This window comes from Neomonachus schauinslandi, chromosome 9 (genome assembly GCF_002201575.2).
Source record: "Neomonachus schauinslandi chromosome 9, ASM220157v2, whole genome shotgun sequence".
NCBI lineage: Eukaryota > Metazoa > Chordata > Mammalia > Carnivora > Phocidae > Neomonachus > Neomonachus schauinslandi.
The window spans coordinates 35,913,900-35,938,036 of NC_058411.1; the positions used below are offsets into that span (position 1 = coordinate 35,913,900).

At 40.2% G+C, this 24,137-nt stretch overlaps 1 protein-coding gene across 1 annotated transcript in view; it reads right to left on the bottom strand.

Annotated features, from left to right (window-relative positions):
* The window catches only part of LOC110590731 (nesprin-2-like), a 255,228-nt gene that overhangs the window by 221,114 nt on the left and 9,977 nt on the right, over nt 1-24,137 (bottom strand). Inside the window, 6 exon segments of the mRNA XM_044918082.1 lie at nt 2,988-3,184; nt 6,697-6,878; nt 9,866-9,958; nt 10,047-10,124; nt 10,223-10,318; nt 11,284-11,345. Of these exon segments, the coding sequence (XP_044774017.1) occupies nt 2,988-3,184; nt 6,697-6,878; nt 9,866-9,958; nt 10,047-10,124; nt 10,223-10,318; nt 11,284-11,345 (708 nt within the window).

Genomic DNA, 24,137 nt, shown 5'->3' on the forward strand with positions numbered 1-24,137 from the left:
GGGTGGCTCAGTTGGTTAAGCGACTGCTTTCGGCTCAGGTCATGATCCCGGAGTCCCTGGATCGAGTCCCGCATCGAGTCCCGCATCGGGCTCCCTGCTCGGCAGGGAGTCTGCTCCTCCCTCTGACCCTCCCCCCTCTCATGTGCTCTCTCTCTCTCTCATTCTCTCTGTCTCAAATAAATAAATAAAATCTTAAAAAAAAAAAAAAAAGATGTGAAAACTCAATGTAAGGTAGAATTCTGGATGGAATCCTAAAAAGAAAAAGAGCATCAGGGGAAAACTAAAGAAACGTGAATAAAGTATAAAAATATATCAATTTTGGTTCATTAATGATAACAAATGTATTGTACTAATATGTCAACAATAGGGAAAACTTCATGGGAGCTTACTAGATCTTCTTTCCAATTTTTCTGTAAACCTAAAACTGTTCTAAAACATAAGGCCTATTAAAAACAAAAGGAATGAAGTCCTGATAGACGCTGCCACAGAGATAAGCTTTGAAAAGATTATGCTAAGGTAAAGAAGCCAGTCACAAAAGACTACGTTTATGTGAAATGTCCAGACTTGGTAAATCTATAGAAAGAGAAAGAATTAGTGGTTGCCAGGGCTGGGTGCGTGTGTGCGTGCATGCATGCGTGTGTGTGTGTGTGTGTTGTGTGTGTGTGTGTGTGTGTGTGTCTTAGAGGCTGGAAGAGGTGGGGAGAGATAGGGATGGATTGCTAATGGGATGGGGTTTATTTTTGGAATGATGCAAAGGTTCTAAAATTGATAATGATGATGGTTGCAAAATTTCACCAATATACTAAAAAACTATTGAATTGTACACTTAAATGGGTAAATTGTATGGTATGTGAATGACATCACAATAAAGCCGTATACAACCAAAAAGTTAAGTGACAAAGCCACAATCACTTAGTGGTATGTTGGAGCCAAATGGCTCAGCTTGAGAGAGCTGATTATTGGATTTTCAGCACTTTTATAAGCTGGTTGTTAAACATAGCCAGCATTAAAAATTAAATTGTATAAACACACAATCAAAAAAATATATTAGAGGCGCCTGGGTGGCTCAGATGGTTAAGCGTCTGCCTTCAGCTCAGTTAATGATCCCGGGGTCCTAGGATGGAGCCCCATGTCGGGGCTCAGCGGGGAGCCTGCTTCTCCCTCTCCTCCCCTCTCGCTCATGCTCTCTCTTGCTATCTCTGTCACTATCTCTGTCTCTCTCTCAAATAAATAAAATCCTAAAAAAATATATATATATATATAAAGGTAATAGATACTCAAAACTCACCACTTCCCTACTATTTTACTACATTTTACTATTACCTATGCTCTTGAGGTTATTTACCTCTATTGTACTTGTATGATAGAAAAAATAATACCTAATGGTGTGTTAGGGTTGCACATCTTTTCCTACTCTGCATTCAGTGACTTCTCACTGGAATCGGCCGTGGTGGTAATGTTCAAACCTCACAAACACACACAAATCAGCAAATGCGGGCTTGATTTCTTGTTTTGTTGATTATGAAGAAAGGGATGGAGAAAATGTTAATAATGCAAGTTAAACTTAAAAGTATGTCTTGTTTATTATTTTTTTTAAAGATTTTTTATTTATTTATTTGACAGAGAGAGACACAGCGATAGAGGGAACACAAGCAGGGGGAGTGGGAGAGGGAGAAGCAGGCTTCCCGCCAAACAGGGAGCCTGATGCGGGGCTCGATCCCAGAGCCCCGGGATCATGACCCGAGCCGAAGGCAGACGCTTAACGACTGAGCCACCCAGGCACCCCAAAAGTATGTCCTGTTTAGAGCTGTTAAATTGCACACAGTGCAAAAAAATTGAGGAAATATTCTTCCAGGACTGACTCAGCAAAAAACTCATTCACGTTGTTGAAGAACAAATGAAGTTGTGACAGACTTCTTTGCTGTCGTACTTACTCATGATCCTAAAGGAAATTATCCACTAACATTCATGTCAGAACTATACATGTCCAGCAGCTGCAACCATAAGTTGGCTGCAGATGGGTATAGGAGTTTGGTGAAAATCAACAAAAGTATTTTGGGGTTATATGGAATTTATAATAAAGTGTAACATATATTTTATTATTATTGAAACTATGTGCTGTATGTGCTTTATATTAGTACTATTTGTAATAACAGACCTGTATATGTATATACACACACACTTGTGCACACACATACGTTGTTTTGTAGAGCCGGTCACACATTTACCTACACACCCTGGTTATAGATCTGAGACTAGAATTCGTATCTCTTAATCTGTTAGTTCATTATAATCTTCACTAATCCTACATACCTCTTTTATGACCTTACTAGGATTTTTAACAAGCTTCGGTAAATTAAGAAACAATCCAACCCAAAGTAAAGTGCTTTTCCAAAGAAGTCAATCATGTGCTCGCCTTGGCAGCACATATACCAAAGAAGTAAATCACTTTAATCTTAATTTTATGAAGTTAACATAATTATCTCTTTGAATGTAACCAGTACTTAGGATTTTGCTGTCGTTGTTCACAATCCAACACGATGTATTGAGCATAATCATGGCAAAGCGGAGCCTGCCACAGAGGGAGAAACAGAAAAGGCAGTTTCTATCCTCATGGGAGGTCAGCTTTACTGAGGGGGAGGGAGTGGAGAGGAGAAATTCGTTCACTCAATGGATTTACTTGAGAGATTTTGGAACAGAATAACAGAATCAAGGGAACACAATATAGAACACAATGAAAGAAAATTAAGACAAAGACTCAAATTATTCCCAATAACAGCACTCTTTGCTTTCAGCTGTCATGTCATCCCTGCAATTACGGAGGTTAACAAATAGGTAGGAATTCCTAATTTCATGAAATTTAATAGAGTTTAAGTTTAACCCCTTAGGACTAAAACATAATGCCGTCTTGTTCACTTATATATAGATACCATTTTCAAACCAACTTCCCACTGGACATTGTTTTGAAAAGAAAGAAGTTTCTTTACCTTCTGGTTCTAGCAATTTGGGGATTTTAAATTCTCGTTCTGCAATTCTGAAGGCCTCTTTCAGATTGTCTTTGTTGGATCTTTGCTTCACACTCCTCATGTCAATTAGGTCTGGTCGCAAGGCATGAATGACAGCCAAAAAAGCCATCCCATTTCTCCAGCTTGACTTAAAATCCGTCACATTGATGGACTCACACCTATCACAATAGGACAAAAACATGATAAATACTATTTAAAAGAATTTATCAAAGCACATCCACTACATTCAATAGTAATTAAAACAAATTTCAGTGAATCAAATAAATCATTCTAGGAAAATATTTTATTTTAATCTGGTAGTCAGATGAAAGTAAAATGCCAAGTTTAATACCACAGAACACTGGTTCTCAAAGAATGGCCCCGGGACCGGCAGCAGCAGCATCACCTGGGCTGCAAGGGCTAGAAATACAAATTCTCAGTCAGGCCCAATTGCAAACATACTGCATCAAACTCCACAGGTAGATCAGAGGTCTGTGTCTTTAAAAGCCCTCCATGTGACAAGTTTAACGCTCTCCATTCAACAGTCTGTTGGCTCAAGACTGACTTTAGACCCCTACATGAAGTTACGTTCCTTTCTCCAGAGGAAACAATTTTCTTTCTCGTTATAGCAAATTAAATGATAGACTGTGGTACATCAATGGCTGGCAGCTCACTGGAGAGATAGACCTCGCCACTCCTCTGCTTAAAACCAGTCATCGCAGATGAACAGATAAACAAAATGTGGGTTATACATACATGCAACGGCATATTATTCAGCCTTAAATAGGAAGGACATTCTGACACATCTTACAACATGGATGAACCCTGAAGATGTTATGCGGAGTGAAAGAAGTCAGTCACAAAGAGGCAAATCCTACATGATGTCACTCATTTAAGGTACCTGCAGCAGCGATTTCACAGACCAAGAAAGTAGACCCCTGGCTATCAGGGGCTGGGGGGCGAGGGAGAATGGGGGGGAGTTTGAGTTTCACCAGATGAAAACAGTTCTGGAGACAGATGGTGGTGATAGTTACATAACAACGTACTTAATGCCACCCAACTATACACTTAAAAATGGTTAAAATGGTACATTTTATGATATGTATCTTTTACTACAATAAAAAAAATTATGAAAAAAAAACCCCACCCCTGTCATAGCTTGTCAGAATAACACTCCTCACTCAAGGCCTAGCACGATCTGGCCCCTGCTTACCGCTCCCACTCGTGCATCTCCCCTCTTACGATCTTGCTGCAACCCTGGCTTCCTTCCTCTTCCTCAAGAAGAGGATGCTCTTTGTAATCCTTCTTTGTGGATGCTCTTTCTCCTATATCTTCATACACCCGAAGCCTTCTCCTTCAGGCCTCAGCTCAAAGGGCTCCTCCTCAGAAAGGCACTCCACAACCACCTCAGATAAAGGCCACCCTCCCACCCTTGACATTCTCAATCATCATAAGTCCTTCCTGACCTTATTGCCAACTGTAGTTATCATATCGGTCCATCTGCTATGGGCACAAGCCTCTGGAGAGCAAGGGCCTTGTCTTTCTTGTCTATCACGGTAGACTCATCCCCAACCGGTGTCTAGTATATAAAGGTGCTTAATATATATATTTCAAACCACTCCATCAATCACTCCTCTGTATTTGACAAGTTAGTGTCTTATACTATAAGAGTACAGATGCATACAAAATGTGGGAAACATTCCAGAACAACTATAGTGTCCTTTAATATCTCATAAAAAAACACAAGGAAATTCAGTGGACTAATTTGAGGTATGAATCAAATGATAAAAACTCCTGGAGAAACAGCTTCAGACAACATGGGCTTTTCCTGAATCCCTTGGGGAAAAATGCCTAAACTATGACTATGATAAACTAGATAGTATTCAGCGAATTTTGTCTTGTTTAACAAATACGAGGTCCATACTGTGTCTAGAAAGTGTTCTAAATATCTTTAAAAAAAATTCTTACAATACACGTAATAAGCCTATGAAGTGTTAGTATTGTCCACATTTTTATGACTGAGGGACCTCAAACACAAAGAGATGAAGTATCTGAAGTCACCAGTTACAAAGTGCTGGGAGCCAGGACTCAAACCCAGGATTCCAGCTTCAGCTTGTGTGTTTAGATATTAAGCAAAACTAACTAAAGGGCTGAGGGCTGGGGCCGAGGGCAGGGGAGAGTGGGGATCAGAAGAGCAGCCTCTGCCCTCAGTAAAGCACCAGGCTGCAAGGTCAGCTCTGCACTGAGGAGTGGACGCCAATCCCACAAGCACCTGCTGCCAGGTGTGAGAGACAGTGTAAAGTTAGGGCTCCAGAGTGATCGGCAGGATCTAAGCTCATTTAGAAGTTACAAACAGGGGCCCAATTCATCTTCAAAAATAAGAAAATACAACATATTTCTTCCAACTTGGTCTTACTATAGTCTAGAACTCAGCTGAGTTCCAGAGAATTACAGAATACGGAAATAAAAGTTACTTAATAATACCACCAATGATGGCCAAAACGAGGATAACCTCCTGATGAATTACTTAAGAATGATTTACTACATCTTGGTAAGTTTAGCATAGCTCACAGTTGAAAAGCAAGGAAAGACACAGAGAAAAGATCAACTGCTAAAATATTTGAACTTTGAAATGGTTTGAAACTTATTTATGGATAAATGAAACAAGTCTGAATATGATATGATAATGCTTTTCACGCATGCTGTATTTCGGATTAAAAAATTTAGAAAACTAAAGTAAAATGGTCTCTCTAAGATTCAAGAAAAAGTTCATTTGATATACCTAAAACCTCATAAGATATGCATGTTTTTTTGTCCCTTGCAAAATGCAAAGGGTGAATGATAACTAAAGAAAGGTAAGGCTGAAGGCAGAAATTAGCGTCCTAGCCTCTCATTGGGGAGAAGTTACTCAGAAGCCCATTTGAGAGGTCTTAGCAACATATTTATGCCTCTATTTATCCAGACAATGCTACGATGTGACAAGGAATGCCTTTTGAACTCCACAGCTCATCTCATGGTAAGTTCTTCTGCATCCTAACTTCTTATTTTTCCTGAATCCCATCCCAGCACGTGGGTAAAATTAAAGAGTAAATGCCTCCCTCGCGCACAAAAAAACCCTTTTCCTTGTAAAACAGAATTTCTGAGCACTACCTTCCTTTCATCATCCCCACTCTTTAAAAAAACTCCTATTTTTCTGGCTTCTGTTCCCTAATTGAGCTACAGATTTCTAAACAATGGGGACTGTGATCTTTTAATGTAGTTATATACAGCTCCAAGAGATAATTTTGTGTGATTATTATTCCTTCATTTCTTCATTCATTCATTCAATACATATTTATGGAGCATCTGCCATGAACTCACATTAGGCTAGGTTCTGGGGACACACGGTCAATAAAGATGTAGTCCTGACTTTTAAAGAGTTCCTACTGTGGTAAAATGTTTGGGACTTAAATCCACCTCCCAGAGGCATAGGGGAATTATGCCTAAAGAAAAGATATTTAAAGACTACTCTATTTCTACACAGTAACAGTCCACCTAAGGAGGTTGGTGAGCATTTGCCTTTGGGGAGACGAAAGTGTTCAGGTGGGTGTTCCACCCAGTCGGCCTGATTTTCAGACCGGGAGTCAATAACGCTGTGTTGGTGGGTCAGGCTGCCCTGTGTGTCCCCCTGTAGTCATAGCAAACAACTTACGGGGCACACTGCTCCTGAGCCCACAAGAGAAGAGCCTTCTTTGCAGACATCTGCCATCTTTCTTGGGCTCTGGAGCATTTCTTAGCTGGAGGACTTGAGGTAGGAGATGAGTCAGCCACACTCACACTGTCCAGGAAAGGCTGATTGTAATTGCAAGAAAGAGACCGGGCAAGCTCCTCAATCTAAGGAAGACATAATCATAGTCAACACATACAAATAATAAGTTAGCGACATTGAGGCAAAACCTTCAGCCAAAACAAGACCTAAAAAGTATCCGATAACAGTGAAAGGTTACTCATAGTGAAATAAGCACTAGACAAATCCTTGAATAAGAGCATTTGTCATTCAGGCTACACTTAGGCTCTCTTTCAGTGGACGTGGGTCACTCCTTGCCCTAATTCAGGCAATGTGTTCCACCTTGAGGGCAAGCGTCTATTCAACCCCCTAAAGTGCTTACAGAGCAATTCGCAGCTACTCAACACCTGTCACTCTAAATTGAATTGAACTCACTTGAGATGCTAGGCTAGAGTATCTTCCAAGAGACTGGGTCAATTAAAATGCATCCTTGATTATAAACCATTAAGAAACAAATATACATACAGAAAAAATAGTCAAATACATGAGAGCTAAGTCCCAAGAAAGAAAAAAAAATGCCTTTAAGTATGTGGAAAATAACCTCGTTCGTCATTTATGAAAGCTAAACGTATACAGACAGCAAGAGGACAGTTTCTTCATTTATAACAGGCAAAAAAATTTTAAAGTTAACATCAAGTGATGGTATCCTCTAGTAAGAGTATGAAAAAGTGGATTTTTACATTTTGCAGGTAAGCCCACAAGTTGCTTCAGACTTTTTGGAAGGCAGTAAGATAATACCTATGGGAAACTTTAAAAGATCAATCTACAAACACAGTAGCAAGTATTATTGAGAAAAGTACACTTCGTAATAATTAACAGATCTACCAGACAACCAGTAATAGTAGATGTGACCAACACAATTAACAAACTTGATCTGATTGGCATACCCCATTGTACCTAAAATGGCAGAATCAACATTCTTTTCAAATCCATATAAAATTGTTACCAAAATTGACGATGCTGAGTCATAAAGCAAGCTTCAGCATTTTGAAGAACTAAAATCATTCAGATGATATTCTCTGACCACACTCAAACTAAGCTAGAAATCAGTAACAAAGATATAACAAAATCCCCAAATGTCTGGGTATTAAGCAATAGAATGTTATAGAACCCAGAGGTCAAATAAGAAATCATAGTGAAAATAAAATATTTTGGACAGAGCAATAACAAAAATAATGTATTCATGGATTAAACAATGCAATATTTTAAAGATGTCAACTTTTTCCAAATTATACATTCAATGCAATCCTCGTTAAAATTCCAACAGATTGCGTGCATGCAAATTAACAAGTTATCTATAAAATTTACATGAATATCAAATCAACATGTTGTATACCTTAAACTTACACAATGGTATATGTCAATTACATCTCAATTAAAAAAATTATATGAGAATGCAAAGAGCAAAGAATAAACAAGATAATCCTAAAGAACAAGTTGGACACTATCAGATATGAAGACTTTCTATATAGCTATAGAAATTGATATAGTATAGTACTGGTTCCAAGGATAAATAATGGAACAGAAATGACAATGTGACGATGGAGCCACACATATATGGTTACTTGATTTTTTTATTTACTGACACTACAGTACACTAGGAAAATGATGGTCTTTTCAATACGTGGCACTGGTCAACCGGGTAGCCATACGGAAGAAAACAATCTTGATTGCTTTAACATAACATACTCAAAAAAATTCATTCTCAAAAGATTGTAGATCTAAATGTAAAATGTGAAAAAATTAAGTTTTTAGAATTGTGCTGTCCAGTATAATAGTCACTAGCTACATGTGGCTATTTAATTTAAATTAATTAAATAAAATTTAAAATTTAGTTCCTCGGTCATACTAGCCACATTTCAAGTGTTCAATGGCCACAAGCGACTAATGGCTATGTCTTGAACCGTGCAGCTACAAAACATTTCCATCATTGCAGAAAGTCCTTTTGGACAGAACTATTCAAGAAAATAGCATAAGAGAGTATCTCCATGATGTTGACAAAGGAAAAGATTTCTTTACAGGACATAAAAAGTACGAGCCATCAAAAAAATTTGGTTTTCAGGGCACCTGGGTGGCTCAGTCCATTATGCGTCTGCCTTCAGCTCAGGTCATGATCCCAGAGTCCTGGGATCAAGCCTCACATCGGGCTCCCTGCTCAGCAGCGAGTCTGTTTCTCCCTTTCTCTCTCCCTCTGCCTCTCCCCTGCTCATGCTCTCTCTCTCTCTCAAATAAATAAAAATTTTTTTTAAAAATTTGGTTTTCATTATCCTCATGTATTATTATTCTACTATAACTCCAAATGTAGCTATCCAGAAATCACATATAGTCTTATTTTACATGTTTTAAATTTTATACAAATTAGTTATGTTATTTTCTAGTTTTTATAAAATAAGCATTTGTTTCCCACATAATTTTTCAAATTATTTTCAAAGTAATTGTGGAAATATAGAACATGCAACTTTTTTAGGTAGCTGCAGAAAACCTGCACTAACTCAGAATCTGGAAGAAGATATTTATGAGTCACAAGTACCATGAAGTCAGGGCTATAACTGTCTTTGCTGTTTTCTTGGTGTCCTAGCATAAAAGCTAGCGATAGTAGGTGTTCAAATATATTTGTGGAATGAAATTAATCTATGCGTCATTCTTGGGACAGGACTTTGTGGGATTATTAGATTGAACAAGGGTCCTCAAAACTGGGAGAATGTTCTACAAAGTTTAGTGGGTTAGTTTTCAAAAATTTACTCCAGAAGCTTTCTACTATCTTCTGCCAGAGTAAGTAAACAATAATAAGCAAAATTTTATCATGGCAGGTTCTATTCAGACGGGTGCTGATATCATGGATAATTTAAGATATTATAATTCAGCATTCAATTTTCAACCGCAAAATAACATAAATGGCCAAAGGTCTACCTGTCAAGATTTCCAGAGTGTCCTGTTTCTGGAAGAAACTCAGGACTGAATCTTATTGCGTTACACTTATTTCATACTGCAGTGATCAGAACAGAAATAACTTTCACATCATCAAACTACTTACATGAAAGTGCAGTATAATTGTCCAAATTAGGCCAAGAATAATGGATGGGTTTCCATCTATAATATCAGTAACATGAATATTTATTAGCTTGATCTGGAAAAGAAGAAATGCGGGTTAAAAGGAGAACACATTTCATAGCATTCATTTCTCCTGTGAATCTTCAGATGAGATTCATACTCACTGATCGGTTTTTTAGGAATGTCAGGGCATGCTCTATGTTGATTCTACACTGGAAGGTATTCGATCCTTTATCTCGAGGCTATGAAATTCAAGCAAAATATATTACTTAGAACCTTGTAAAAAAAAAAAAACTCGTAAATCAACAAAAGGTTTTTTAATGTCATTTAAAAAGCTTACCAACTGTTGTCCTGAGAGTACCTCCAGCAGGTCCAGGAGAACATGCCCCTTTTTAATGTCTGCAAACAGGTCTGAGACAACCGAGGGAGGAGTGTGCTTCAAAAGGTCACAAGAAAAACACTCATTCAAACGTTGGTCCAAAAACATAATACATTTAAGAATCCCATAAATGGGCTTTGTGGCTTCACAAAAGCTAAAATTCGGTAGTGATTTTTTAGTTAGCGGAATGATAGAGCACACAAAACATTCTATATCAAAGCATGATAAGAGAAGTAGTGAACCTAATTTATCTCGTGGCAAATTTCCAGTAACGCGACACTCCTGTAGCTTTCAGGGAGAGCTGAAAACCCGTGCATGGAGGCGGCATTAAAGGCATTCAAAATCAGCCAGTAGTGACCTATTTGGGGAGTAGATTACATTTCTGGAGTAATCTGTTTATGAATTTACCCTTCCTGGAATTGCACTGGGCAGGGATGGGTAACCAGGGAGGAGAGGCTCACTCGTTTTCTTTCTGGGTTATTCCAGGCACTTGGCGTCTCTGAGAGACAGGATGGCACAGTGATTAAGATCAAGGCCTCTGGATCCAGACTGCCTGGATTTGAATCCCAGCACTATCACTTACAAGTAGTGTGACCTTGGGCAAGTCACATAACTTCTTTGTACCTTAGTTTCCTTGTTTTTTAAACAGGAATAACACTATCTGATGGGGACGTTGTAAGGTCTCGTAAATGTGACGCAAACTGATGCCATTTAAAAGAGCTTAGGACAGTGTTTTTAACATATAACACTCCATACATATGAATCATTATTATTTTTTATTATCATTATATTTGATTAAAAAAAAAAGCTGTTGTTGCTTTAAATATTTTTATAGCACTGTCTCCCATATCCTTAACAAAAGTGTCTCTTTTTTGTGTTGGGAGAGAATAACGAACACATCTAAACAAGATCAAGGTGACTTCAGCACATTCTTTCAACCTTGCCATTTGGGGGACCCAAAGCGATGGAAGGAGGAGTAACTTAAATATATTTGTAGCTTTATCTGCTCTTTTTTTCCTCACCTTTGCCAGCTGTGAGTTGATCCAGCAGGTGAAGGTTTTCTTCTGAGTGTCCTCCTGTTGAGCTATTGAAAAAGGACAACAGCAGTTACAAAATGAGAAGCCTCAGAAACCTTTTAAATATGTCAAAGCTTCAAAGGTCTAAACCTCTGGGATGTGAGCGTATTCCACAACTTTTCCAGCTTTCTAGGACTTGGTCTAGATTTCAGATGTTTGTTCAAGGAGTGCTTTGGAAATAGCATGTTGATACGAGATATTTTTTATCGCTGCAGGTTAGCTGAGAAGAGACGATGATTTTTAATAGCGTTTACCGACAAAAAGCACTAAAAGTCCCCACGTGACCTTGACTGTGCAGCCTGAGGAACTGTGAGGAGAGAGAAGACCTCCCCACCCAAAAGCGCTCAGTCCAAGCGAAAGCCATACGGATTTAAAGACAAACCCCAGAACAGCTGAAGACATTTAAAAAGGCTCACAAAATTGTGGGCAGTTTAGTCTTGACACAGTATTTACCCTGGAGGCTATGTTGCCACTGAGCTCACGGTAAGTGAGCTGCAATTAGAGTTGGAGGTCTGATCCTGGGCTCGAATCCCGCCTCTGTTACCAGATGGCGGGGTAACAGCATTTCCTCATGGAATAAGGTAGTAAGCCCTGGCCTCCAGAGACTGGAAATGATTCACTTGAGAAGTGCCCACTTTTACTCTTGCTAACAGGAAAGGAGACAAGGGGAAGATCTGAACACTCCAGGTATGTCTTCCCTTCCTCGGAGCGCAGGAGCAGGCCCTACAGCAACACCACGCTCCCCACTGGCCTTCGACCCCATAGGCTTCAGCAGCCATGTCAACTCTGCACACCGGGACTGAGTTTCCATTTCCCCGGATGTCCTCACCTGGCTGGCCCCCCAGGTAAGGACAGACACCCCACCCCTCCCTGGGCCCAACGCTCACAGTCTTGTCACCACCATCTACCTCGAGGTCACCAGGTCTCATCCGAGCCCACACGCGCACACGCGCACACACACGCACAGACATGCACACACACGCCCCAGGCTCTCGGGTTCCCCTCCATTCTCTCGTTCTGATTTAAGTAAGATTCTGCACATGCCTCTGCTTTTCTCATCTCCCACCTCTCCTTAAAACCTTTCCACGGATGATGAACCCGTAGTACACCATCCGCAAAATCCCGTATCCAAACCCTCTCTGGCACAGTCGCCTCTCTGCTCTGACTGAAAACTGGCCCGCTCGAGTGCTGGCTCTGCGTTCTCTTACATAAGCCCCTTGGACCATGGGGGCCTTGCTCCTCGCTGCTACTTCCAGATCATTCTCCACTCTCTTTGTCCCCGAAGCGCTCCAGCTTTGACTCTCATGTCATCAGACTGTGCCCACTGTTAAAGAGTCATCTACAGGCCTCTGTCCATTCCTCATCATTTCTCAAAGATTTAGTTCCTTCCCCACTGTCCTCTCTCCGATACAACTCCTAATTCTTGGCAATTTCAACATACATACTGATGAAACGCCCAAGCTCCTGGTCCCTCCGTTTTATTCTTCTTCTCCAATAAACTTGTCTTCTGCTCTGCTTCAATCACTGACTGTCATGGTCATACCCCACATCTTATCATTACTGATAACTGCAGCTTCTCACAGTCTTGATTTTGTGCATCTCTGAACGACAACCCCTAGCTGTTCAGTTCCTTCCCTCGAGCGCCCCCACTCCAACAATCCTTGCCGTCCATTGGCAACTCCAGCCATTGATTCTGCCAGCTTTGTGCTGTCCTTCGCCCTCACTGATATCCTTCCTCCTCCCATCCTTTTCCAGCTGCTCCCCATTGAAGTCACCCTGAATCCAGGTCATCAATGACCCCCGCCCCCTTCGACTAGAACCAATGGTCGATTCTTAGCCTTCACCTTTCTGGACCGTACACTCTTGGTTTTTCTCCGACCTCATAAGCTGGCTTCTCTCTTTCCCCTACACATCATATCCAGTGCCTTGGGAAATACTCTCCAGTCCCCCTTCAGAATATATTCAGGATATGACCACTTCTCACCACCCCTCACCTGGATTACTGCCCTAGATCCCTAACAGGTCTCCCTCCTTCCAGTCTTGCCCTCAAAATACTCTTCTCAAGCAACAGCCAGAGTGATGTTGCTCAAATGTTACCTCAGGCCAGGACACTCCTTTGCTCACAATCCTTCAAGGGCTCCTCACCTCACTCCTTAAGATGGCTGCAAGGCTGACACCCATGCCCTTTGCTCATCCCCCTGGCTCATTCCACTCCTGCCACTCTGGCCTCCCTGTTTTTCCCAAACTCCCTAGAAACAGTCCCACTTTAGGGCTTTGCCCTAACTGTCCTTTCTCCCAGGAATGCTCTTATTACAGATATCCCCACAAGCCTAATTCCCATCCTATTTAAAGCTGTAACACCTCCACTCCTGCTTCCCTTTGTTTGCTCTTATTTTTTCCTACAGCACTTACCACCTTCTAACATCCTACGTAAGTTATATATGTTGTATGTTTATTATTTAATGTCTTGCTCTTCTCCCAACAGAATATAAGCCCCACACAGACAAAGCTGTTTTGTCTGTGATCTATTCCAAGTGCCTAGAGGAACCCGGCCCAGAATAGACTCTAAAGAAACATTTGCCAGAATAATAATAATAATAGTTTAATTAATAATATTAAATTGATTGAAATTAATAATAAAACTAAATTATAATTAAAATTCATAAGTGGTAATTTCACTGATTATTATTAGTGATGTTTTATTTACTATACCAAGATGGCCAAATCTACCTTTATGTGTTTATATTCTTTTTTTTTTAATTGTCTGATCTATCTTCTAATACATTTTCTTTGACCCCTTCCACTCTCCTTTATTAATCTCTAGCTACCACAGTTATAATAGACTGGGATTGTTGGCATGAGATCTAATTGGAGTTCTTAAAAAATTTTTAATCTGATGGGAGTTCAGGTTGAGGAACTGAAGAGAATCTGAGTAAATGTATTTTGGGGTGTTTACAATCCTGGCTGATTAGAGATTAAAGATGCACTTAGCCTCATTGGATTTTTTTCTTATCTTTTTAAATCCACTTCATTTTTCTGTATTACCAGCTTAAATTAGTTATAGCCCAGTGATTTACACAGTACAGGGTCCTCAATAATTGTTAGCTGAACTGAATTGAGTTCTGGCAAGCCAACCAGATACTGTAGGCTTTTGAAAGTTATTTGTTTTATATAAACAAAAGAATTACAAAGAACCACAATTCTGTCCTATAGTTCAAAATGTTACGACATCTTCTAGAATCTTTGAGATACGTTTTCATTGCTTTTTCTCCTAGTGTCAGATGTCTCAACAATATTTTTAAACATGTATTTAAACATTTAAACAAAAATTGTACTGAAGGTTAATTTTGCTCAATAGAAAAAAAACTAGAGAACAGTTTTATGATCCCAGGATCAAGTTACCAGCACACAATGTACATTAATCAAGGCCATGGATAAAAGCGGGGAGGGACCTATCCATTATTATAACAATAAAGCAGAAATCCAAAACAAACAAACAAACAAAACAAAGATGACTCTTCCTATCCTTAAGGGACCAAGAGAGATTTTTCTTTCTAGGTGATAAAGTGTGAAAAAGAAACCAATCAGGAATACTGCTAGGTCCAGGAGAGAAGAGTCTGCCCTTACTTTAGGAGAGTTACATGGCGGGAGAAGGAAGGGGTACGGACATCTGTGGAAGGTGGGTAAAATCATCTTGGAAAGGGTAAACTGAGTACAGAAAGAGCTTTGTGTGCCCCAGAGGAGTTTCAGTATTCCGCATCCACCTGGAAACCCCAGTCATTCCAAACTATTTCCAGATAATATGAGGGATCATTTCATTTTCGTGCGATGTTAGACAAAAAGGGTCTTGGTATTGAGCAAACAGGAATGAACTTTCCTAGGCTGAGAAAACAGGTAGGGAAACCAGGACTCTAACTGGATTGTTCAAACTGGGTGCACCTAATCTAATCTGAGGTTGGACTGACATATATCCAGACATGGACATAAACTTAAACTGAAAACGATCAAAACTTTTCCAACGAAAACCCTAAGTTATTCTTGTCCTAATTTGATAAAATCTAATAGAAACCAGGGGGAAAACAAAAAGAGAAGCAGCCAGAACAAATCCCCACCGGTGCTCTCCAGTTTAGCAAAGGAAACAAAGCCCAAATGAAATCTTCAGAAAAGGAATTAGAAAAGAAACTTCATGGCTTTTAACGAACTCACTGTCCGCATTTAGAGAACAACTCGTCATCCTGGAAATCAGAACCCTTCAAATGCAACAAGGACCCTTTGCTGAACGGCAAACAAAGATGTCCCAAGTACAATTAAACACCTTTGCAACAGCTGAATTAAATGGTTTAGTATGTGCCATTTTATTTATCCCTTGACACACTTTTCTCACATTTTCATACTGTCTTATCCCTGAAAAGCGGTATTAATTCAACAGGAACCAGAGCCAAATAGCTCACCCTATGGCAGGATAAGTAACCATTTGTTCTTTTCAAAGGCTGACCCATTGGGAAAAAAATAATTGAGAACCAACTGCTTTAAAGCAACTTAATTTGAGTGGGTGAGATTTTTTTTTTTTAAACTGCCAGATTTTATTTTGTAATTTCTGGGGTAAGTTTCTAGTAAAATAATAAAACGCTTCTCAAAATGGCACATAGAGAGAATAGAATCAGCACCTGTTAGGGATAAAAAAAAAAAGCAAAAGAATTAAAAAGAATAATAAAATCTATTCTAATGATGGATTTCTCTGTAAAACGCCAAGGAATGGAGAATGAAAAAGTCTCTATCCTGATTTTTAAGGCAAATAAGAAATATGGATAATGTAGAAAAATGTAGCCAGTGAATTTTATTCAGGCCCATGTAGATATCCGTGACTATCATTCTTGGAAAATATCTGACTGAATTTGAGAAGCAAGACAGAGTAGGCAAAGGTTTTCTCTAGATGTCATTACCATAAAAATACATTTAATCCCCGAGTTTGTTCTTATTCAATCTGCGTTTTGTGAGCTGGCATCACATACCCTTAGCTGGAAGGCACCTTTAAATGAAAACAAATTGAGTTAAGCTCAGTTAAGAAGTATGGATTTTAAATTCATTATAAGGTTCCCAGGAAAACTACTGTGGCTACTACTAGGGAGCAGCAAGACCCAGCCACACAAGAGTTCATCTAAAATGTTGACTCCCCCAAAATTAATTAATTAATTAATTAAAATTTTGACTCCAGCAGTCCTCCCCCAGAGTAGGAGTTCAAAAGCGGTTACCTCAGACATGAGAATCCCTAGTTTACGTTTTCACTCAAACACAGAGCAATGCGTTATTACAATGTGGCTTATCCAAGAATGTCCTCTCCTGCCTGAGTTCACTGAGGAAGCTTTGCAATCTCCTTCTATCCAGGAATTTCTCCTTCTCTTTCTATTATTGGGTTATTGTTAACAGTTTTACTGCACTTGGCTCCAGATTCATTCTTTTTTTTTTTAAAGATTTTATTTATTTATTTGAGACAGAGAGAATGAGAGAGACAGAGAGCACATGAGAGGGGGGAGGGTCAGAGGCAGAAGCAGACCCCCTGCCGAGCAGGGAGCCCGATGCGGGACTCGATCCAGGGACTCCAGGATCATGACCTGAGCCGAAGGCAGTCGCTTAACCGACTGAGCCACCCAGGCGCCCCCAGATTCATTCTTTTGATCTGTCACTCTGCTCATTAAAATCTTTTGATCATTCCTTAATTCCTTAGCGAATAAATTCTAAATTCTTAGCCTAACATTCTAGGTCATTCATAGTTTGGCTCCAATCTAATTTCCCTGACTCATCTCCCATGACTTCCCTACTCATATCCTACTTTTCTAGCAAACTGGAAATCTACAGTTCCCCAGTTAAGTTTCACTCAAAAAAAAGTTTTCACTTTTTTCTGCATTGCCATGCTATGTATTCTCTGGAATGGCCAATCCTCCACATCTCCCTCTGGATTTATAAAAATCCCAGCATCCAGCACGATGTACATGGTGGGCATTCAACAGACACCTGTTAAAATAAGACATACTCCGTTCAAATGCCCCCCTTCCTAAAGAGAAATAGATATAATCTCTTCTGGTTCTAGTCTCCCACAATACTTTATTGGATTTTTTTTTCTTATTGTTATTAGAAAGTGATATACAATACTCATAAAACATTTTTCCAAGCAGTACTCAAAATGAAAAGTTAACCTCACTTCCCTCAAACCTCCCATTTTCCTTTCCCAGAGACAACATTAATTAACAGTTTCCTGTGCATCCTTCTAGACAGATTAAATATAAAGAACATAAATTCTAAAAGGGCAAGGATTTGTTTGGGTTGGTCACTGGGTCACTAGCTTTCAGAATACTATCTCACAAGTAGGAGGCACTCAGCCAATATTTGTGGAATGAATGTATGTATATGTAAATTAAATGAATATACATCATAGCTTCATTTTTTAAGTTGATAATTCAAGATTTAGTTATACTAAAGTTAAAAAGCATCTGCTAAGCTATAAGAAATATTTTAAAAGGAGATCATAACCCTTCCAAATTACCAGAAAGTAAGAAGAAAATATCTGGCCAATAAAAAGAACATTTGTGTTCTTATGTGCTGATATGGATATATTCTTAATTGAAAAAAAGGAAGTTGTAAAATAGTATGTTGACTCCTATTTTATCTGTATTTTTTTTTAAAGATTTTATTTTTAAGTAATTTCTACACCCAACGTGGGGCTCGAACTTACAACCCTGAGATAAAGAGTCACGTGCTCTACCGACTGAGCCAGCCAGGCGCCCCTCTATTTGTATTTTTATTAAAGGATAGCTGTATGTATGGCCCAACAGCCTACTTCTATCTTATGATAATTACCATTTGCTGCTCATATACTATAGTCACGTAAGGGCGTGTGGTTTCTATCCTACTCAATGTATGAACCTTAAACATTTATGCTTTTGTGGTTTTGCTTTCCCTTAGCACAGTACCCTGTAGATAAGAAGTACTCAACAAATATTTGCTGACTGAAAGACTTAGTATTAAGAGTATGGAGGATCAAACTGTCTTACTGTATGGAGAAGAATTTACTGACAACAGTTACTAGGCCTATGTCTTATCCTAACCCCTGGACGATTTCTTTCTTTGGTGAATAAACTGCCTTGAACAAAAGGGCAGGTACTATAGTGAGACCTTGTTGCCATTCCTTAAAACAACACTGCCAACTCACTGTCCGCTGGGACAGAAATGGTAAGGACAGGGCTCCTGGGTGGCTCAGTCGTTAAGCGTCTGCCTTCGGCTCAGGTCATGATCCCAGAGTCCTGGGATCAAGTCCCGCCTCGGGCTCCCTGCTCAGCGGGAAGCCTGCTTCTCCCTCTCCAACTCCCCCTGCTTGTGTTCCCTCTCTCGCTGTGTCTCTCTCTGTCAAATAAATAAAAAAAATCTTAAAAAAAAAAAAAAAGAAATGGTAAGGATAACTAAATTCGAAAAATAATGCAACATGTTTTAGCCATGTGTCCCAACAGCTGTCTCAAAGAATCTTAATCAAGCTGTTACCGAATAGAAAGGGAACTAAAAATAATAAGGCCACCTCTTCTATTGTTTCTCTTGGAGATGATAATAAACAGAAATAAATGAAGAAACAAAGTAAGGGAATAGAAGCACACAGGCATGCACAATCAAAATAAGAAAAGCCTAAAATATTTGAAGAATAAACAGGAAAAGGTGTGTCACTGAACTACAAAAGGGGAAACTATTAACTAACAAGAAAAGCAGGGGGACAATTTACTACACATTTCCTTGCAACCAACCATAAGCAAACAAACAAGCCAGCAAGAACGAAAAATAAATAGTACCAAGACTGAGATCTCGCTTATTGAATGAGAAGAGCTGAGTTTAGAAGCTAACTCCTGACTAACAAAACTCGTAAGCACAGCATGCAACCATATCTCAATCTGAACACTTTTTTTTTTAAGATTTATTTATTTGAGAGAGAGAGAGAGAGAATGGAGGGAGGGGCAGAATCTCAGGCAGACTCCCCACTGAGCGCGGAGCCCAACACAGGGCTCCAATCCCTCCACCCATGAGATTATGACCTGAGCTGAAAACAGGAGTCAGACGCTTAACCCACTGAGCCACCCAGGTGCCCCCTCAACACTCTTTTATGTCAATATTCTCCCCTGGAGAATCTGTGCTGACACTACAGAAAAAACAGCACCCCCCCCATCAGACTCAGCATTCCAGGACTAAAATCACACCCTCCCTCCTTCCCTCCCTCTCCCCTCACCTGTCCTCACCAGAGTTTCCACCTCAGAGATTTAACACCACCATCCTTCATCATCCCCAAGTACAGCCTACCACAAATCAGGCCAAATTTGCTCCCGTGTAGCTTTGGTATCCTCTTCTTCCTATACCACTAGGCTCCCCTTGTTCTCCTGCCCCATCTGCCATCAGCCACAGCCTGTTCCTCCCGTGGCCAGCCAGATCTGCTCTGCTCCCTTCAATCCATTCCCCGCTTCAGCCAGTAGATCTAACCTTCCTCCCCCTTCCACTTTGATGGTTTATCTCAATAAAGCTGTTCCCAAAAAATATGAGAGAATATCTGTGAGATTATTTGATTAACATGTGCCTTCTCATTAGCCTACTGGCTCCATGACAGCCTGGGTCTGATTTTGCTCCTCATTTTGCCTGCAGCATCTACCACATGTGGTAGGAATTCAGAAAATGTTTGTTGAATGAATAGTTAAATGGCTGCAGGAGAAGGGAGTGGGGTTTCGTGGCTATATTTCCCCAATGTAGAGATTTAAAGATTTTTTTTTTTTTAAGATTTTATTTATTTACTTGGCAGAGAGATAGAAAGCACAAGTAGACCGAGTGGCAGGCAGAGGGGGAGGGAGAAGCAGACTCTCCGCTGAGCAGGGAGCCCGACGCGGGGCTCGATCCCAAGACCCTAGGATCATGACCTGAGCCAAGGGCAGCCGCTTAACTGACTGAACCACCCAGGCGCCCCGCCCAATGTAGAGGTTTAAATACTGAATTTATTGGGGAAATATGTGACATACAACAAATGATTTCTACTTTAGGCCTCAGCGTGCGCAATCCAGCCTCTTCGTGTCACCACATGAGTGAACCACACCCTGTGCAACACCTGAGATTCTCACACTGAAGCTTTTGTTTCCAGCCTCCCTGAAACATAGCTCCTGGCTCTCTACGTAAGTACACCTTGTATTTCTAGCACATGCAAATGAGCCCACAATACAGATAAAATGCCTAGAATTTGGGGTGCTATTTGCTCTCCTCTTTCTCACCCTCTTCTGACTCATCTGAGTTGCTAGATAAATATTTGCGGAATGAATAAATCAAAGAAATGACTCCATTTCTTTCAACACATATTTCTTACTCCTTACTACCTTTCATCTACTATATAAAACTGAGTGCTTTTCTTCTGAAAATCATGTGTGAGCCTGAGCCCTGACTTCTGAGCACAAAAGAACCAGACCACACTGAAGTGATCTGTGCTGTGATTACAAATCTAGGATTCTTACACTTTTGAATGCCAGCAAACTACTCAGGGTCATTGTTTGAGTTCAGAGTTCTAGGTCCCAACTCCCAGAGTCTCTGATTCAAGGGAATCACACAGCTCACTTTGAGAAACATCTCTGTAACTGGACTGATTTACATGTGTGACTTATTCTTGAGACAACACAAGGGAACAGGAAAGGCTTAGCAAAAATAGTGAGGAAATCATAAACTCTGAGATATTCATACAATGTAACAATATAAATCTATGATAATATATGGGTATCCTAAGACACACTTAAAGGGGCTCAGAAGGCTTGCTGAACCAACTTGTGTCTAGGAGTAAGTAGGAATTCAGGGTAAGGAATAATGACATCATTTCATTAAAGCCGTCCAATGAAGAGGTCGGGTAGGCATTTTGCGAATGAGAAAACTGTAGCTCCCAGAAGATGAAGGATTTTTAATCACTCATTCAATAAACACTTATTGAAAGTGCCCTGTGTCCTATATACTATGCTCTAGATCTCACATCCAGTAGAGGAGATTCAAATCCAGATGTGTCTGATACCAAAATCCACGTTCTTTTCGTCATAATTAAAACTCAGCTGAAATATTGGATCCATGGCCCCTCCAGCTTACCACCCTATCTCTCTCCCCTACATTAAACCCAAATTTCTTGAAAGTATTGTCTACACTGGCTGTCTTCACATCCTTACCTACCACTCACTTCTAAACTCATTAAAAGAAAACTAGCTTTGATCCCAACCACTCCATCTAATTCTCAGCAAGGCTACCATTGCTTAACCCCGTGGGTACTTCTCAGAACATACTGGATCTCTTGAAACTTCTGATGCTGTTTACTACTCTCTCCTTCTTGAAACATTCTCCTTCTTTGGTTTCCATGATATCACACTCACCTGGTTTTCTTCCTACTTCTAGTGACGCCCCTTCCCAGACTCTGTTATAAGCTTGTTTTCCTTTTCTATCTCTGTAATGTTCTCTTTTTCTAGATAGTTTCATCTACTCCATAGGAACAAATTACTATTTATATACTAATGACTTCCAAATCTTTCTCATCAGCCCAGGTATCTGCTTCTCTTGAGCTTCGTGGGTATCCCCACTTAGTTATTCCATAGACACTTCAAACTCAACATTGCCAGAAGGGAGTTCGTCATCTCTAACCAACTCCCTCGCCCACTAATGGTGTTCTCCTGCATTTTTTTTTTCAGTGAATGGTTCCATCATCCACTCTTCTGACCAAGAATAAACATGAATCATCTTTAATATTTCCCTCACCTCCCTCTCCCATACCCAATCAAAAAGGCCTAATGATTACTTCACTAAAACTAAAAATAAAATTTAAGAATTTAAAACCCTGAAAATTGTACAGATTAGATATCTCTTGATACCTATCTCTCTCCATCCTCACAAGCACCTCCTATATCGGACACCATTATCTCTCAGCTGAACCGCCGTAACAGACTTCAACAGGTCATTCTGTCTCCACATTCACTCCCGTAAGACCACACCCCACACTGCAGCCTGGTGATTTCTAAAACCAGTTCTGAATATGTCTCCACTCACAACCCTTCTATCACTTCTCCTTGGTCTTCGGAAACAACTCAAGCCCCTATATATTCCCATGACCTTTTACAGCCTCATCTCTTACATTTTCCTTCAAACTGTAATCCTCGGTCTCACTGAGCATCCATTTCCTTGAATGTGCCATGCTGCCACCACTGCCTGGAGTGCTCTCCTCATCTCTATCCTGTTCATGTGCTAACATACTTTAGGTCTAAACTTAGAAATCACTTCCTTACGGGAAGCCTTCCCTGACCCCCAAGACTGGTGGGTGCCCCTACTCTGTACTCCCAGAGTACCATGTCTTCTCTCTCCTGCAGCACACCCATATCATCCTGTATTAGTCTATGCACTTGCTGTCTCCCTGTACTCAGAAGGTACATTGTAGGACAGCACATTCTATGTGTCATCCCATGTATTCAGTACAGTGTCTTGTACACCATAGGCATTCAATAGCACTTGTCAAATAATGAAAGAACAAATAAATGAATTGCGATCTAAGGATAAATTAACCTGTACTTAGAAAAACAAATAATGGAGTAGTATCTCTTACCTTAAAAAATTCCTACGTTTTGCTTCAACAAGGACGCTATCTCCGCTACCCTTCGCAGCAAAATTTCTTCAAGGTGTTGATTAAGTCATTGTTTCTACTTCCTCACCTCTAGTCTCTCCTCCACCCACTCCCATCAGGCTCTGTCTCCACCACCTAAGTCGTGGCTAACCCTGTTAAAGCCACCAACTAACTCTATGAGTCCAATCCACTGGCCATTTCTCTTCAATACAGTTGACATTACCCCCTTCTCTTTTTTTTTTTAAGATTTTATTTATTTATTTGAGAGAGAGTGAGAGAGCAAGAGCGGGGGGAGGGGCAGAGGGAGAGGGACAAGCAGACTCCCCAGTGAGAAAGGAGCCTGACACAGGGCTCGATCCCAGGACCCTGAGATCATGACCTCAGCCAAAGGCAGACACTTAACCTACTGAGCCACCAGGCACCCCTCCCCTCTTCTGGAAATATCTTCATCTAGAAGTTTCCATGCCATTACACTGACCTAGTTTGCCTTCTTTGGCCTTAGCTACTCCTTCTCGGTGTCCCTTGCTTTTCTTCCTCTTCCGCTTTACCTCTAAACACTGAAAGATCCGGGATGCCTGGGTGGCTTAGTTGGTTAAACATCTGCCTTTGGCTCAGATCATGATCCCAGAGTCCTGGGATCGAGTCCCACATCGGGCTCCTTGCTCAGCGGGAAGCCTGTTTCTCACTCTACCTACTCCTCCCCTGCTTGTGCTCTCTCTCTAGCAAATACATAAATAAAATCTTTAAAAAAAAAATAAACACTGAAAGATCCAAAAGGTCTGCTCTAGCTACACACTCCAAGGGTGATCTCTTCCAGGCCATGGTTTTAATTGCAAATATACCAGCCACATACTGATGGCTCCCAAATCTATACCCCTCCCTAGAACTCTGGATCCTCACATCTAACTGTCTACTTGACATGTACATTTGGGTATCAAATGAGCATCTCATATCTGTCATGGCAAAAAAAACCTCTTGATCTCCCCAAAACTTGTCAATCAGTCTTCCTCATTGCAATAAATTACATAACCAACTACTCAATTGCTCAAAGCAAAATTTAGAAGTTATCCTTGATCTCTCTTACTACTCACTCCATACATCCCAACATTCACAAGTATCCTTAAAAAAAAAAAAACAAAACTATGATTCTTTA